Below are 17,528 nucleotides of genomic sequence, written 5' to 3'. Positions count from 1 at the left end.
GCTGATAGAAGAGGAAAGCAGGGAGGTCTACAGATGGAAATTCAGCACAGAAAACAACTGAATTTATGTTTGTTTACATGATGAGGTATAGGAAGGGGGGAGTCAGGGAGGAAACCCCTCTTTAGAAGTTGTTAGTGATGTAAGGAAAATTGTCACATCCCAGTATATGGTTAGAAATGCAGATTTAAAGTCATCTGCTTGCTGGTCCTTGTGGTTTATTTTACATATATATTACTGGGGTCAGAATCTGATTTCATTGACAGTTCAAAGTCTTCCCTCTCCATGTTTGCCTGCATTACCAGATGGTATTACTCTGGGAATGCTTCTCAACATTAGCTTGTGGGTCTCTGGTGTCCAGAGAAAAGGTGATGTGTCACTCTGTACCTGTGCTAGAGAATGCCAGGCAAACGTACAGAAATATGAACTAGCCTTTTACTTGAAAAAAAACTGTAACATCTTCTCTGCCGCATGGACAAAACTGGCCCTGAATAAAGAATTTATATGAAGGCACTGCTGAGATTTGAACACAAGCCACAGTTCACCAATAGTGTCAAAACTTAAAAAGTTGTGTCCCATGAGTTGCCTCAGGTTGGAGCAGCTGCAAAAAATGATGACAGCTGGCATCCTACCCTTGGTGCAGATCACTTCAGGCAGCTGATCTTTGAGATCACCAAGTCACCAAAAATGACTGTCACCAAAAATTCTGGCTCTGATCTTCAGATGTGGATGATCAGAAAGAAGAAAATATAATTTCACAATGTCTTGTTTCTGCTCTTCAAACAGAATTGAGCAAGCTTAAGGAATGTGATGGTAGGGACTTGCTGAGCCAGCGTAACTCCTATTAAGCACCTGTCAGCATTTGTTCTGACAGAAAACTTGGTGTACACTTTCAGCTGCAGATGCTTTCACATATCCTGCAAAACCAAACTTCCCTGAAGGTATGTGAACCTCTAGCATCTGGAAACATTCTCCTCCTCTGAATTATTTAAAAAAACACATAAGCTTGAGAACACTTTGCAGTGCATTCAGAAGTATTTTCTGTTCCTTTCAAGAGAGTGACATCTTGGCTACTGTGTCTGTACAAACTAATTTTCTTTCCCATTTGTTTCAGCAGCCAGCCCATCCCTACCTCCTGCTCCACCAGCTCTTTCTCCAGCTCCAGCACTGCCCAAGCCCTCTGCAGGTACAACTGACCCTGAAGAAGCAACAAGGCTGCTGACTGAAAAGAGGCGCCTTGCTCGTGAGCAGCGGGAACGGGAGGAGCAGGAAAGGAGGGAGAGAGAAGAGCTTGAAAGGTAATTCTAGGCCTCTGCAGTAGAGAAGATATGTTTTTAGCAGCTTCTTGTGTTTATTCTGCTGTTAAATTGTTATATACGAAGCACAGCACTGAAGTGCAGGAGGCACAAGTTCCTCCTCAAAACCATATTTTCCTGTTGGGTTTTTCAGTTGGTGCAGTATATACCTAAGCAGATCTGTAAGGTTAAAACTTATTCTAAGTGGTGCTTTAAAAATAGGCCAGGAGGAGAGAGCAGATCCTTGCAGTTGTGATTTGTTGTTTCCCCAGAGATTAACAAAGCTGTACTTTTTTTGTTCCCTCTAGCAAATTCTGCATGGCTGTTTTCAACTTTGTGATCAGCACAGCCTCTTTGAGTTGTAAGATCTCTCTTGTGGGTGGTACTTTAGGTGTACAGCTGTTGTGACTTGGACCTCTTAATTTTCTCATTTAAAATAAAGACATCCCCCACACCCTCCCAGCAGTTTTGGAGGGTAATTAATGTTACATCTCACTTTCTAATGAGTAGCCCATCTGGATACTCATGACTCTGGCTGCAGCGTAAGTTGAATGTTTTTTTAGAGGGCTGCCATGCCTCTGGAATTTGTTGGACTTCTTGATAGGAACAAGGCAGAACCAGTTAAAATAGCCTGGCTTTCCAAAAGGCTCAGAACACTGACCCTCTCAAAAAGAGTTTTAAAGGGAAAAAAAAAAGCTTCTCTGGCGTAAGAGTAATATGGTGAATAAATATTATGACAGAAAGATCAAAAATAAAAAGAATAATCAGCTTTCACAGTGAAAGGAGTTACCAGTGTCTGTGCAAAAAGAACTTGAAAGGAGTTGCAGCCAGCGAGATGTTGTTGGTATTCAGTGAGACAAGTCAGTTGTGAGGTTGAGACATATCTTATATTGTGCTATAAAATGGAAGCTGAATTTCTTACATTTTATATTAAATTTTAATGCTTCCATTTTAATGGAAGTTGATAAGCATAAAGGAATGTGTATAGGAAATAAATCTAACTTGACTCCTGGTGCTGGTCTCTGGCTGAATTATTTGAGGGAAGAGATCTTGTTTGGAGTTGAATATTTGAAAGTATCAGGTGAGTCATGGTTGACAAAGTAAATGAACTGTTACAAGTTAATAGAAACAAGAGCAAAATGAAAATGTCATTCTGAAGTAATCAAGATAAATCTACAGTTTGAATGTTGTGTTTTATATTTTTTGTGATAATAAAATTAGTAAAACTAGAAAAATAAGTGCAGACAGACATCAAAGAAGGTAACAAGTACAAAACAGTTCCCATATGAAAATCTACTAAACAGGTGAGGATTCTTCAGCTGGGAAGATACACTAAAAAGTCCTAAATAATTTGGGAAACTTCAAAGGTGAAGGGGAAAAGTTACTTACTTCATAATACAAGGATGAGGGGCCATTAGTAAGGTTAGAAGGTAACCTTCAAAAATCGGCAGAATTAGGTACTTCTTTTTAAACAAGGAATCATTGCCATGAGGTGAGATGGGTGCCAGAAATGTGTACTGTTTCAGAATATGATTATATGAAAGAGCAGAAAGTTTTGCAAAGTGTATTAATCATAGGTTTTGATTCAGAAAGCATGCAAGCCATAGATTAGGCAGAGGTATGCTGGGGAAGTATTGGTGTTGCATTGCAGAGTTTTCTATATTCCATAGGGCTTCACGTTTGGCCCCTGTGGGAAGCAGAACAGATAGCTTAGGAATAAGGCAGCAGTGCACCTTTATCAAGCAGGGCTGGATCAGGAACCTGGTGGTTTGGCTTTTCTCCCTACTTTTATTACCTGTTTTTCTTATGCTTTTTTAATGATTGCAGACAAAAGAAAGAAGAGTTGTCCCAGAGGATAGCTGAAGAAAGAGCTCGCCGCGAAGAGGAGGAAGCTCGCAGACAAGAAGCAGAAAAACAAAGGAGGGATGCAGAGGAGCGGGAAAAGGAGGAACGGCTGCGCCGCCAGGCAGAAGAGAGAGAGCAGAAGGAGAAAGAAGAGATGGAGCGCATTCAGAAACAAGTATGCTTCCCTCTTGGAATTTCTGGGCCAACCTAGCTGGCAGTGAAGTGGGTGAAGCAGCACCTCTTACATAGCACCTAAATTAGAGCAATATCTAAAATTTAAATGCTATCTGTTGAGACAGAGTTCATTCCATAGAAATGGAATTCCACATGTGGTATGGAGTTGAGTTTTGAGGGGTTTTTTCCTCTTTCACTTTACAATGTATTTAGAACAAATCCTTTCTTATTCCTCATAAATTGTGATGAAAAAAATCAATAGAGTTGTATTGGGAAATTTTGATAAATGCTGTTATACTAGAGAATTCTTTGTCCCAACAGTTACAGCAAGTCCAGATGCAAAGATAACTATTCAGTGTGTTGGAGATGTGGTACTGCTGAGTTCTGATCCTGTGTCAAATACTGCTTTTGTGTGGGGCTCGTGCGAAGGGATTGATTTAATCAAACCAAGGAGAACCTTTATCTGGCCCGGTACTCCTGAAATCAGAGCAACTAGTCAAAAGACATATGATAATAAATGAAAATTACATTTTTCAAGTGCTTTCATTTTTGATGGGCATAATGTTGGTTTACTGACTTCAGGAGAGGCTGTGGTAAGCATTCTGGGTAGGATTCTTTCCTTCTCACATGTTCTCTTAGTTCTTGCATGTGCTTTATTCTTCCACAATCCAACACTTCAATTTGCCTTGTAGACACGAGGTTTTCTTCTGGTGTATAAATGTATGCTTCTGATAATAAATGTTTAAAGGATTGTGTTAGTGAATATGGCTGAGAAACTCCATTCTTCTTTTTCAGAAGATGTGTGCTAATTTCTTTGAACTGTTAAACTGAGGCTTAACTCAGTTTAGCACTCAGAGATAGCATGTGGCCAAGGCTTTTTTGGATGCTAGAGATGCAAAAAATTATCTATTGTAGTAGTTCCATCATATAACAGTGTCATGGTCAGGGAGCAAGGCCCCTCTACAGTATATTTCAGACAAATTATGCATTTAATTAAAAAAGCAGGAATGGAAAGTTTGTGCAAATGGGCCTGTGGCTGTTTGCCCTTGGTCTCATTGAACAGTTACTCAGTCGGCCAAACAAAACATTCTACTGCCTTTATTTTACTCTCAAAAATATTAACCACACAAAAAATGGATCTCTCCAATACTTTCCTGGCTGCTGTTTTAATGCTGAAGGCTAGAAAATTCATTCCTTATTTGTCATCTGGTGTGTTCTGGAATGGGCACAGAACCAAACATGATGTCCCTTGTTTAGTTATTCTCTCTTAATGCTACTCAAAACACGGAGATTAATCAAGAAATGCGCAATTCTGTCTGAAAAGATTTTTGGTGATTTGTAAACCCCAAAAGTGTCCTTTCAGGGTGTTGCAGATATGCATAATTACGCACAGGCTGTAAAACTGTCCTTAAATAGTAAATTATTCCTCACTTCTTTTTCTTTTACCACCAACATAGAAAGAAGAGGAAGCTCGCCTGCGGGAAGAGGCTGAGAGGATTCGATTAGAACGTGAAAAGCATTTCCAAAGAGAAGAACAAGAGCGCTTGGAAAGGAAGAAGGTAACTCAGTCCATGCAGAGAAACTGTGATTGGTTTTGCCTTAGCAGTCTGTTTCCACCTCAGCAGTTAGGGAGTAAATGATAGAAATGTGCTCTCAGAAAGGCTCAGTCCTCAGTGGCCTGATGCGACAATGAAGGGAATATTGCCAGCAGTAATAAATAATGCATTTTTTTGCAATAAACAGATACAGCTGATAAATGACAAGCAGTTGTGGTTTAGGAGACAGATATTCAAATTAATGCCAGCAAACATTGTTTTACCCCTTTACATTTCATTGTAGAGGCTTGAGGAGATCATGAGGAGAACTAGGCGTGTAGAAGCTGTAGATAAGGTCAGTGCTGCTACTTAACATGTGTAAATATTGAACACATTTCTGGTTTTTTTCCTTAGTGCCATTTTTAATTTACAAAATTGTCCTTCCTTTGTAGAAATCCAATGACCAGCAAAATGGACATATATCAAAGGCAAATATTACTGGAGAAGCAGGTATTGTGTTTAACTGTGCCCTGACCACAACAGGTGAATAAATGCCTACTGAGCACTATGATTTGAGAAACAATTCTGAAACCTGACACACTAATTGCAGTAAAAAAAAAGTATGAGAGGAGTATAAATGAAATCTTAGCAGACATTAATTACTTAGGCTTTCTGTATAGGTTGTTAGCCATTACTAAATGAATCCAATATTTTAACAACTTCGTCACATTGGTCTTTCGCAAAAATAAATTTTCTTAACAAGTTTGAATATTTATAAAGTGAAAAGAAATTATTTTGTGATTTGGATCACAAAATAAACTGATTATACAGTTTGTTTCTTATGTTATTTCAGATGTGGTTGTTGCAGATTTACTCCATTTTCTTAAAAGATTATTTCTTCTTAGTCATCAAAACAAAGCATTCATTGTTCTAAACATCTCCCTTCTTTTCTTCCACACTTCTCTTTCTTTCACACCCGCTGCCTTATTCACTTGGTCTTCATTTCTTTTTTTGACAAAACTGACCTACTACAAAAGCTTAGTCTTGTCACTCCCACACTCTCTTACACTTTCCTTCTACTACATTCCCTCTATCTTTATTTCTTTTCAGGTTATTTTCTATATAAGACTTTAATACTTAAAATAAAGGAAGAAAAATAAAATGTAGTCTATATTCAACAGTTGCCAGGTATGACTTAGCACTGTTTAAAGATACTAAAGTCAAGCTTTCAAATGGCTTCTCCTATTGTAGCATAACATAATAAATGGCATTAATCTTTTGCTCCTTTGTATTTGGGTTGAGTAACAGGGAAGACAGCAGCCCTGACTAATGGATGACTTTTTTTTCTTGATTTTTGAAGTGAACCCTATAATTAGTTCTGTCAAGAAACCTTTTGATGCAGATTTTATTACCTGTGTTTATTTGTTAACATATTATCTTGGGGAAAAAAGTTTGTGAGGCACTAACACAGGACTCACCTGGGATGTCATCTTTGTCTTTGGGCACTGTTGAAGGTAATACATTTAAAGAATTCACAAAACTATAAAGGGTTCTACAACCTTTGGCTAGTGATTTCCCTCTAGAGATAGATGAGAAGTAGTCTTCTATCAGTTTCCTAAGGCAGAGGAGACTTTGGATCTCCATTTCCCCAGGCCCAAGGGAAGGCCAGAGTCTTGGAGTGACTGAATAAAGAGAAAACTGCTCTCAGCCTCAGGGCTATTCAACTATTTGACTTTGCATTATCTATATGTGCCACTGAGTTAAAGGTATGGATTACTGGGCATATTCCAGCCACATAAATTTCCATATTGCACTTTAACAGACCTCTGACTCTCCACAAACAGTTTGGTTTTAAATTTTTTTCTTAAGTCTTACTGTTTGCCAAAGCCTGAGGAAACGTTTATGGGAATATTGGAATGGCCAAATCACACAACGAAAAAAAATCCATCACCTTTTTTTTCATTTATTTGGCCTCTGCTTCAAAATATGAGGTTGTTCTGCATTTACAGACAACTTTTTCTTATGTTTTTTCCTTCTGAACATTAAAGAAAATATGTTTTCCTGTTATTCCATTTGTAGAAGCACAGAAACCTCTATTTCTAGTATCTTCCATATAAAAACTTTGCCAAAGATCAGACTAAGACATTCAGTATAAAAATTTTTAGCCCAAACATTTGGAGTACAGTGAAATAGAGCAGCTGAAGGGGGGGCTTACCAGATGAAGTTTTGGGTAATGTAGATAGATGTGTCTAAGACTATGAATACTGAATTGTCCTTGCAATTACTGTAGCAGATGTTAGCAGGGTTGGGGTGCAGTTGCTTCCTTTTACTGACCTGTATATGAATAGAGCGACTCTAGATACAACGCAGAAGGCTGTAGTTGTACTTTAAAACAAAACCACAAGGCAGGCCAGAAACATGTGTCACGTGGTCTCAGCATGAGGGAGAAGGATAATCTCATTTTATGTTGCTCTCTCCAATGTTTTAATTTGGTACTTATTGAAAGAAGTGTCCTTCCCAATGGAGATGTTTTTTTTCTTGATTTCCTTTTGAGTCACTGGAATCAAGAAATACCAGTACAAGGAATTAGCAATGTCCAAGTTCTTCTCTATTCCATTCTCTGTTGCTACTTGAAAAGTGCCAGCATAACATTCTATCAGATCCAGCCTCTTTTGCCCACTGGCTTATATGTTGGAATTGTACATATGAGTGTAAAATGTTTATTTTTGTTCACAAAGCTATGGCTTTGAAATCTGTGACGTTTACTTTGGACCTGAAACAGGGTTTGTGTGCCCAAAAAGTTGGCAAAGGAGATGGGGCTGGGTAGAGAAGGCGGGGGGGGAGGGCTGTGGGAACCGTATCTTTTTTCGAACTGTAACTCTCCTTGGCTATGCTGCCTTTTGTAGAAAATCTTTCACCCTAATCTACGGGGTAGATGCTGCTGCTTGGTTTTCTGAAAGCCTGTTTTCTCTGCCCAGTTGCAGCCAGTCCTGCGTCTCCGTCGGAGCCTGCAGCAGGGCCTCAGCTCCAGCACGCAGCACTGCCACCTCCGCACAGCGGAACTCCGGCCGCCTGCACCCGCGTGGTGCTGCCACAGCAGCCCCCTGGAAACGTGGACAGGTAAAACATCCACAGGTGGCAGGGAGCTATGTTTGGAGGATGAGGGCTGCTAGAGTAATAAATTATATTCATGTCCGTGAGTTCATTAACTGAGTAAGAGGCAACTGTTCAATCTGCCTTGTTCCCTGTTTTTTATCATTTCCTGTGCTCAGAAAAGAACTTTATTGTATTTCAAGTAGCAGTAACTGATTTTTGCTAACTGACTGGGAAAAATGTAAAAAAAAATAGAGCATGTTCTTTGCAGTGTTTGGAACAATGTGTCTGGCAGCAATTATTACATTTATTGAAACTTAATGGAAAGGGAATTTTTTTTCTGTTCCTTTCCCTGATGAAGCTTCATAAAACCCACTCTGGGCTTGCATTGCTTATTTTCTTAATTCAAATAATGAATACTGTGCATTCAGCCTAGATGTTTTGATTTCTAAACTGCTTGAAATATTAGCAGTGGTGTTATAGATACATCCTTGGTGTGAGATATGGGACTAGTCACTTTGGTTATGCATTAAAAAAACACCTTTGTTCCTCATAAGGAGTATTTGGGGAGGCAGATATTATACATTGGGAGCTCTCTGTAGCCATGAAGCAAGTCACTCAGACTTTGAGAAATTGTTGAAAAGCTTGAAACCTCAGTATTGAACTGAGTGACATCCGTTACATAAGCATGAGCTGTCAGTTATTTTAATGTTAGTGATGCAGAAAGCCAAATAATCTTGCAGTCCTTTCATGTTTTATGCAGGTAGTGCCAGAATATGCATGGAAAAACTTGAATGTGGGAAACCATTGTGCAGTCTGTAATGGACAGCATGCTTCAGGGCGTGATTGGCACTAATTGAAGGAGGAATTTGCCCTTTCTCAATCCCTCCATATGCCTGGGGGATCTTAGCCTGCTGTCATGCTGACAAGGATGCTTCTGCTGAGAGAAGTTCTGTCAGTGACACTGAGGTGCATTGGATGAGCTGCATGAAGCTGCCTCATAATTGTCTTGGGCAGCTGTTAAGATGTTAATCACTCCCAGCCTTTCAAGCACCTTGATGTTTGAAATATAAAATGTGCCACACTAATGAGTGTTGTCTGGTACCATTATAATCTGCATGGAAGGAACCTCAGAATGCCCACAGTGAAGAATGAATAAGTGAGATTGAAGAGCACTGACAAAAGTAGGAAGAGCATGTAAGGTTGTGGAAGGTAAAACTGGCATGCCAGGTTGGAATGTGTTTGCTTCAGAGGTACATCCACACTGACTGGGAAGGTGAAGCCTGAAGCACTTGACTGAAACCCATAGATTTTGTCACATGGTAAAAGCCACAGGTGCCGACACCACTGCTACTGCATCTTGTGTGCTGTGGTTGTCTGGTGTCCAGATACACCTGACATGGTAGCACACACAGGGGCAGTGGGAGCAGCTTGTCTCCTGAGTAAGCACCTCACTCTAGCCCTCAGCAAGATTTAGCTTTTCTCTGGAAAAGACTTCATCATGTTTTAAGGGCAAGAGTGCTGAGATTTCTGACCAAAAGTTAAAAAGGTGTTACCTGGGGAGCTTGTGTCATGTGTTTGTGTGGGTGAGAGGATGGAGCGATGCAGAACCATACAGCTGTCTAATCCATAGCCCACTTAGAGATTTTTGCTTGTGCTCCATTCACTAATTCTTTGCCCAAGATAGATCATGCCTGCTACTTCTTCAAAAAAGTAATTTCAGTACAGTGGTTTATGTTAACAGCACTTTCCTTATGGTGCTTACCCTGTAATTCCTCTTTCCTGTGCTGTTTTCTACAAACACTTGCAATGAAGTGCAAAACACCTCAGTGAGCGCAGTTCACCACACATGTCTCCATCCTGTGTGCGTGGAGCTGGGTCTGGGTAGGTTAGATAACCAGTTTTTAGAAATATATTGTTGGTCTGGGTGATTGCCTTCATATCTTGTCCTGGAAAAGAAAGCTCCTCAGTGCTGACTGGTTTCAGAGTTGCTGTCTCAGTGGATTAAAAATATGCACCATTTATTTAAATTCAGAAATCTGGGATATATTTTGCTGTTTATGTCTGTCTGTGTCTCCTCAACAAAAATCCTCTCAATAAATTAGGTGACTGACATTGTCCTTTAGATCAGAAATAGTAGCTGTGATTAATATTTTGGCATTTTTTTAAAGGCTTGCAATTCTGTATTTTATTTTTTCCTATTCAGTGTTGATTTTTGATGAATGAACGGAAACAGATATACTGAATTCTGACCTTCTTTATTTTTTAGTCTCTTCAAATTCTAATTTTAGACTGTCTACATAGAGTTTTGGCTAAAATTATCTACAATATATCTAATTTTCAGTAATTTAAAATTTTTTGGACTTTCCAGTTCCTTTAATTAAACTGGCTTCTCTTTTCTCAACATCCTCCAGTCTATCTTGTTAATATTGATGTGTCCAGGTCAAAATGTGAAGCTGCAGAGATACTTTTCAGCTGTCATGGAGATGTCCTTCAGATGTTTGCAAGACTGTTATGTTTGGAAATGCACTCTGAACAACTCGGGCAACATTTTTTCCACTGTTACACAAGTGTCTTGCTACATACACGCTTATGGAATATGTTAGAATGTCAAAATTACCCAGTTCTTTCTGCAATATTGTATGCCTGAAAAGGATATCTCTGGTGTTGTATTAGACACTTAGACAACATTAAAATGTAACACACAGTGAGAACAGCTGTAGCTGGTCAAAACCCCTTTTTTATTTTTTGTGTTCTTTGTTTTAATGGCCTGTAGCACAATGTAAAGGAAAAAAAAAAAGATAATTACCAGGAGATCCTCTAGCCAGTGAAGGGTTGCTAAGCATTGTGGTCCAAATGCAACCAAGTAGTCCCTAAGCTGCTAATTAGCAGATGCTGAAGGGCATACCAATCTCCTAGGAATTTATCTAATCCCCTTTTGAATTTGTGGCCTCTAAGATGTCCAGTGGAAATTAATTCCACTGTTCTATTTTTCCCTTTGTTTTGTCTAAATTTGCTCCTCTAGTAATTAGGTAGATCAAGCAGCATAGAATCTAGAAAATTTTACCCCACAAAATTTAGAATATTTATAGTCCTGATTTCCTTTTCTGTACTCCCTTTGTGATTGTAGACTACACTGTCTCAAAAGACATTGTTCAAGTCTGAACAAATCTTACTTTAACCTCATGTGTCCTACTGGTAGTGCAATGACACGTAAATAAGAAATATGAAGAATTCTTCATTCACTAAGTCAGCTGATAAATTGGGTAAAAAAATTCTGTTTGCAGAAGCAAGAGGCTTGTTCTTATATTGCTCTAATACTTGTTGAATTACATGTGCTGTTTAATTTATATGAATGGGCAGTTACTCTCTTCCCACCTCTTTCTTACCCCATTCATCAAATTTTGCATGTTATCCTAGCTCTGGTATGGTCATTGGCAGTAGATGGGGATAAAATAAGTAACAAGATACCTTATAGTGAAAATTAACCTAATGACTGTACATGGCAGAGCAGGTTTTAATAAAGCATTTCACAGATTCTGCTCCTCATCTTACAAATGTGGCTCTCTGGCACAAAAGAGTGATATGACTTAGGAGCTCTCCCGGGCAGCCAGCAGGGTTTCTATGCCTGCTTTCAAACTCAGTGCAGTGAAACATATTTTTCACTTTGAAATTTTCCCAGCATATCCACAAATGACAAAAAAAAAAAAGGTAGTGTCTTTCTGACAAAAGAACTGGTAATGGTTTAAAAAACTGGGAAGGCTTGGTATGAACACCAGCGCGTGATTCTCACAGGATATCTGGGCTTTGGATAAAGCACTGCCACTTTGAAAAGAGCAATGATTTTTATTTTTTTTTCTCTCTTGGAGAATACTGTAAAATAATTCTTTAACTGTTTATGCAAAGTTGTACACATAAAGAAGCCAGCAAATTAAAATATACTGTATGCCAATTACAAGCAGGTTCCTTTTTAAGACTAGTAAATGTGCTGTCAGAAAATTAGCCTGTGAAACCAAACCTGCTGAGAAATAGCCTGAGGATAACCAACTTCCAATCTAGGAAAATTGCATCTGTGCCTTTGTGGCTGAAACATTTCCAAACAACCTGAATAGTTGTGATGTGGTCCAAATAGGGAATAGGTACCCAGGATTGTCAGGATCTAACTGTTGAGGGCTTTAGGAAGCACCTGTGAAAGATCACAAGATTTTTGAGTTATTCGTTGAGTACTTGCTCTTGCTTGAGGAGCTTATGGTCCCATTACGATCATCCTGTTCACTGAAGTGGCACCTTAGTTTCTCCTCTCTGGCAGGATAGGACATGCCATCTGCAGAGTCAGAAGGATTTGACAATGCAGCACCTAATAAAGGGGTTGGGAGGGGAGGATGAAGGCTGAGACATGAGCAAGTATCGTCTGGGGAGAGTACGTGTAAATGCAGAGTGTGCTTGTGCTGCTCTTAACTGGGGGAGATGTACAAGGGCTTGCTCATAAGGGTTCTTTCTCACATGGGAGATGGAAAATTAAAGTGCAGAATGACGTAAGGGGCTCTGGGAGAGGGCTCTTTTGGCTTGGACATGATCCACAGGAGAAGTATGGAGCTGGGTAGAGCCTTGGAAATGACTCCTAAGATCTTGTATGGGAGAAAGGACTGAAAGGAGCACTATATTGACAAGGGAGTTTTTCCTCTGGATCAGTGGGATATAGAAGCAGCTGCTCCAGAACTGGTGGCGGGAGGTGATCCAAGAAATAATAAAAATAACAATGATCTTATCCAAGGGCAATTTCGTTGATTTGCAATAAGAGGAAGGGTACAATGAAGGTTATGAGATCTGAAAAAGCTGTTAGGGGCTGTAAATTGCATTATGTGGGTGTTTCTGCACAGGTTTCATTACTGATTCCCATTGCAGTTGCTTCTCAGACTGCAGCGTCCACACCCACAGTACCCTGTAGTTCTGGCTATCATGTAGCCAAAAGTAACTAGTATCCCATGGGTCTGAGGGAAGGAATATCACGTACTTGGCTGCAAAACCAGTTTTTAATACTGTGGTAGAAGCATAGTTTTGTTTTCACTGGCTAAAAGAATGTTTGGGATTGATGCAGACCTCTCTTCCACTTGTGCTTTTGCTTTGAGGATGACTAAATTTCTGTTCTAGATAAAGTATGTAAAAAAAAAGTCTGTGTTTCTCTTTCAGCAATCTCAATCCAGAGAAAAATGCAAATGAAAATGGAATGTCTATGCAGAATGATAACTTTGAAGAGATCATGAACCTGCCTCTTGGTTCTAAACCATCCCGGCTGGATGCTATGAACAATGATGGAAGCAATAGTCCCGAAATTCCTTTGAATCCAATTCTAGCCTTTGAAGATAAGGGGACTCTTTTGCCTCAGGTAGATAGTGTTCAAACACATCAAACAGCAGGTAGGTTTGCTGTGGTTCACTAACACTTGTAATTTGTTGTAGTTGACAGAGGTCCCAAAGCTCTCAATTAATAGAAGTTGATTCATTTAAGCATTTTTATACTCCTTTTTTTTATATATATTTAAACTCTGTTTACATTTTTAACAAATTTAAATTACTTGGGGACAAGAACACATACCTTTGTAAAGCTATGCCTGCCAAGCACATACAGATGCAGTGCAACAGTGGTGAGGCCTTACAGTTTCCTGGATGAGGGCCTTTCACATGTACTTCACTTTCTGCCATTTGAAGTTGCTTGGAAAGGTTTGCCCTGTGCTTTCAAACAGAAGTGATAGCTGGTTTTCTGACCTTATGATCAGCAATTGGGTTCCAGTTTTGCAAGTGCAGTGCTTGACATGCTGTCTTGGTTTGAAAAGACAGGTGTCTGCTAAGGAAGGCAGGAGCCTCCCTTGAAATGGAAAATGTAAACCCCCTTCTTCCGAATTATTATAATCTTGAAATTAAAGGACTCTCAGGCAAAGATATAGGAGTAGGAATAACAGTTCTTTACTAGTATGTATAAATAGTGAAAAAATAAAACAACAAAAACTACAACTTGATAGGAAAATTAAAATAAAAATGCAGTAGTACAAAACCCACTGACAGAGTCAGAATACAACCTGACACCCTGTTGGTCAGGGTGTTGGTAGCAGTCAGATTAAATGGTGGCTGCAGTCTTCCTGCAGTGACAGACGTGGTCCTGTTGAAGCAATGATCCTGTGGGAGGGTGTAGTTTTCCTCTGAAGGTCCAGTGGTGGTGTAGATGTTTCCAGTCTTCCTCTGGGAATCCAGTGGAGAGGGCTGCCTGTGGTGTTCCCAATCTCAGACTATATCCAGGTAGGAATGCTTGGCTCCTCCCCTTGGGTGGAGCATCTCACCCTGGGATGATGGAATTTTATCAGTCATGCTGTGAGACTCAATGGCCCATGAGCAGAAGAGATCCCCCTGGAGTTATGAGGGATAGGTTATGGAAGAGATAAAGAACACTGCCCCACCTGGTTTTAACAGATGGTAACAGAACACGTACTTTTGGTTACATCTTGCATTGCAACCCAAGACAGATGCGCTTGCAGAAGGGGAGACTAATTTTTACAAACTACTTTTTGAAATTCTGGATGTGCTTTCCTCATCAAGTTCCTGCAGGCATTGAGGGATGGTTTTCAGGACACTGGATTTTTCTGAATTATAACTTTTCAACAAATACTAATTTAGCAAATGAAATTGGATATAGCTTTATTTTTCTCTGACCTAAAAGTGTAAGGAAAATCATCTCTCATTAAAATAATTGCTTAAGCACATAGCACCTTGAAGAAAGAATTGCCACTCTGACCTGTCATGTTTACCTTCTGTTTTAGAAGTGATCTGATTGTTTCTTCTGAAGAACCAAAGGTGATATGAGCGTCTCTGCAGTCAGTGGAGTTTCTTCCATGCAATGAAGGAGTGTTTTATTTTTCTCTCCAGTTTTTTAAAGATTTCTTGAATACCTTTTTTGGAAGGACTTTAGTAAAACCAGCAGAAGAAATGAGGGGAATAGACTTGGATCACCATTCTAATAGCTTTCATCACTAGAAAAATCATGCTTCACATGCGTTACTTAATATGGCTATTTCCAACAAGCTTTTTTTGTTAGTAAATGAATATTTCTTAAGACACAAGACACTGGAATCTGAAAGTAACGGGCTGATTTGGGTGGTGGGACTGATTCTTTTTTGTTTTTAAAAAAGGTGGGTGTTGGTTTAAAAGGCATAATTGTAAAATTGGCAAAGAATCTTTTACACTTTGTGGTTCTAATACTTGAAAAATAAATGCCTCATTGCTCTACAAGTAGAGTTAATGAGGTGTTTTATTTAAACCTGTTGGTTTAAATGTTATTGCAGAGAACTCTAATTATGGGGGCAAACTATAGGCTTCTGTATCAGGTTCTTGTAAATGTAATTCCTACAGGGACATTCTGTAAATTGAGACGTCACTATGATTTTCTCACGTTTTCTCTAAAAACACAAAACAAGACAGGTTTTAAAATGTGAAAATTTGAAAGCGTTATTTTTTCATGGACAAGAGTAAAAACTATTGTTCTCCTAGATTATGTATTTATGAATTTTGCTCAGTACAGAAAGAAATCATTTAACTGAATAAATTAGACAAATGTGGTAAAAAAGATACTGCAAACTTGATTTTTTTTTAGTTACATCCAATTTCACAATACTATAAAAGACGTGTATGCATATGTGCACACACATACAGTGAAATACCTTGTTCTGAGTCCTGTAAATTGCTGCTGTTCCCAATGATGGAAGACTTTTCCTTTGCCTTATCAGACTATTGAAGACTGTGTGGAACCTGGGATATTTGAGTTTTGGATGATGATGCAGGTTTGGGGATTTTTGGGGTTTGCTCGTTTCAGAGCAAATGGAAAATGGTAATTTTGCTTTTTTATGTAGTGTGTGGTTTTTATAAAGCAGTGCAGTTTGAGTGATAAGAAGAGCGATGCAGGTTGCTTTCTCTTTAGTTTGATGCTGATTTCTACTGTCATTCATTGTTCCATCCCACACTTTTGGTTGCTGTTGTGCAGAACTGTAAAATCTTGCACGTTTTTGTGCTTTGCTAAACAATGCTGTTGGAGGCAGAGCTCGCTCTGGGTGTTTGAGTTTGAAGCATTGCCGAAGGCTTGAGGCATTGCTCTCTGAATCACTGAGAAGATCCTTGGGTAGGGGAAATGGAGGTTCATGGGCTCTCAGCTCTTGCTAACAGAGAATGTACCATTAAGATTCCTGCACTTGCCTTTAGTGTGCACTGAGCAAGGCCTCTAGGTAGCTGTGCAGGAAGTCTGTGCTAGCAGAAGAAATCCTCTGAGATAAGAGCCGAAGAATTTTTGAAGAAATTTCTGCTGCTGCCAAGTGTTCATCTTATAGAGGAGATGGGATAAAAGCAATGGAAATAAAATGAAAGAGACTTCATCTGCCGGAATATTTATGGAAAGGAAAAAACAGCCATCCAGTCAGAGTGCTTTCAATAGTAACTTGTGACACAGTAAAATGAATTGGGTTCCTTTCTTGCTTTCTTTAGTTTTCCATGTACATAGCCACAATATTTTGAAGTGTCCAAAATATGTAGTTTTTCTTTAAAACTATATATAGCATGTAAGTACCAAATAAAACTTGTTTGAAATATTTATTTCTACTTATATTTTCATTTTCTTGCATAATTGAAGCAAGAGTCAATCTGTTTTGGAAAATTATTCTTGCTGCTCATGGTCTGCTTAAAACTTTGCGTCAGGTTTCCTCTAATTTCTTTACTAAAAAATCAGAGATGCAATAAGAAAGAGAGCAAAGAGATAGACAGTTGCATATAACTTCGGTTTTAAGCCTTAGGATTCATTTAGGATCAGGTGTAAATTGTGTTGATCTTGAGCTATTTAGGTTTGGTTATAAATTATGCTCGTTTGTTTTTTGGGAGACTTCAGCACACTTAGCTTCAGTATTTGTGGAAAAATGGGTTGGCTTTATTTCTCAAATTTTTTTTTTTTGCTTTGTTTATTTTTTGGTGTTTTTTTTTTTTTTTAACAGGGCTGTATTAAAAACAGTTTATGATTACAGTCAATCCACGTTAGCTACAAATGAGATCAAGAATTTCCTGTTTCAGCAGCCTGACATACAAAATAAAACCAAGGGAATTGAGAGTAGAAGTAGGTGCATGAATTTTTTAAAAAGGATTTAATATTGAATTTTAAAATCTTTTGGTTAAGCCTCTTTTAATGCAAGGAAAATAGTTTCTCTTCTGTTGTTGTTCTTGACAATAAAATATGTTATGGGAGGAAGGCCAGCTCCTCTGCCTGCTGTTGCAACTGGTTCTGTTCTTTGTACCATGAGGAGCAAGGTGGAACTGCTCCATGAGGTAGAAGTAGCAGGTGCAGACAGCTGTTGTGAGGGCTGGGAAGCCTTCCCCAGCAGAGAGCTGTGTGCTTTGGGAAGGCTCAGCTCCATGCTCCTGTCTCCACAGCACAGCATGGATGCTCACAGGGATGATACTCTCTGAGTTATTTCAATACATTGCAGCTGCTGCGCTGCTCACCATTAGCTCTGCTTGCTTCATGTCTTTTATCTCCTCATTCCTGATGAAGAATGCTTTGTTAT

General features: G+C 39.0%; 1 protein-coding gene across 11 annotated transcripts in view; it reads left to right on the top strand.

Annotated features, from left to right (window-relative positions):
- MAP7 (microtubule associated protein 7) overlaps positions 1-16,571 on the top strand; it is a 97,110-nt gene extending 80,539 nt beyond the window's left edge. For 10 of the 11 annotated variants that reach the window (XM_088053071.1, XM_088053068.1, XM_088053066.1 and 7 more), the window contains 8 exons: positions 1,112-1,295; positions 3,120-3,312; positions 4,769-4,870; positions 5,151-5,201; positions 5,299-5,356; positions 7,825-7,966; positions 13,130-13,356; positions 14,751-16,571. In XM_088053071.1, coding sequence (XP_087909197.1) covers positions 1,112-1,295; positions 3,120-3,312; positions 4,769-4,870; positions 5,151-5,201; positions 5,299-5,356; positions 7,825-7,966; positions 13,130-13,356; positions 14,751-14,761 — 968 coding nt within the window. In that variant the 3' untranslated portion in view covers positions 14,762-16,571. The remainder of the gene's footprint in view (positions 1-1,111; positions 1,296-3,119; positions 3,313-4,768; positions 4,871-5,150; positions 5,202-5,298; positions 5,357-7,824; positions 7,967-13,129; positions 13,357-14,750) is intronic. The other variant, XM_088053067.1, reaches the window with a different exon arrangement.
- Positions 16,572-17,528: the final 957 nt, after the last annotated feature.

This window comes from Pseudopodoces humilis, chromosome 3 (assembly GCF_049639895.1).
Source record: "Pseudopodoces humilis isolate 2021_Gansu_Grassland_sample_001 chromosome 3, ASM4963989v1, whole genome shotgun sequence".
Lineage (NCBI taxonomy): Eukaryota > Metazoa > Chordata > Aves > Passeriformes > Paridae > Pseudopodoces > Pseudopodoces humilis.
The sequence above is the reverse complement of the archived record's forward strand: the minus strand, read 5'-3'. Positions and strand labels throughout refer to the sequence as shown.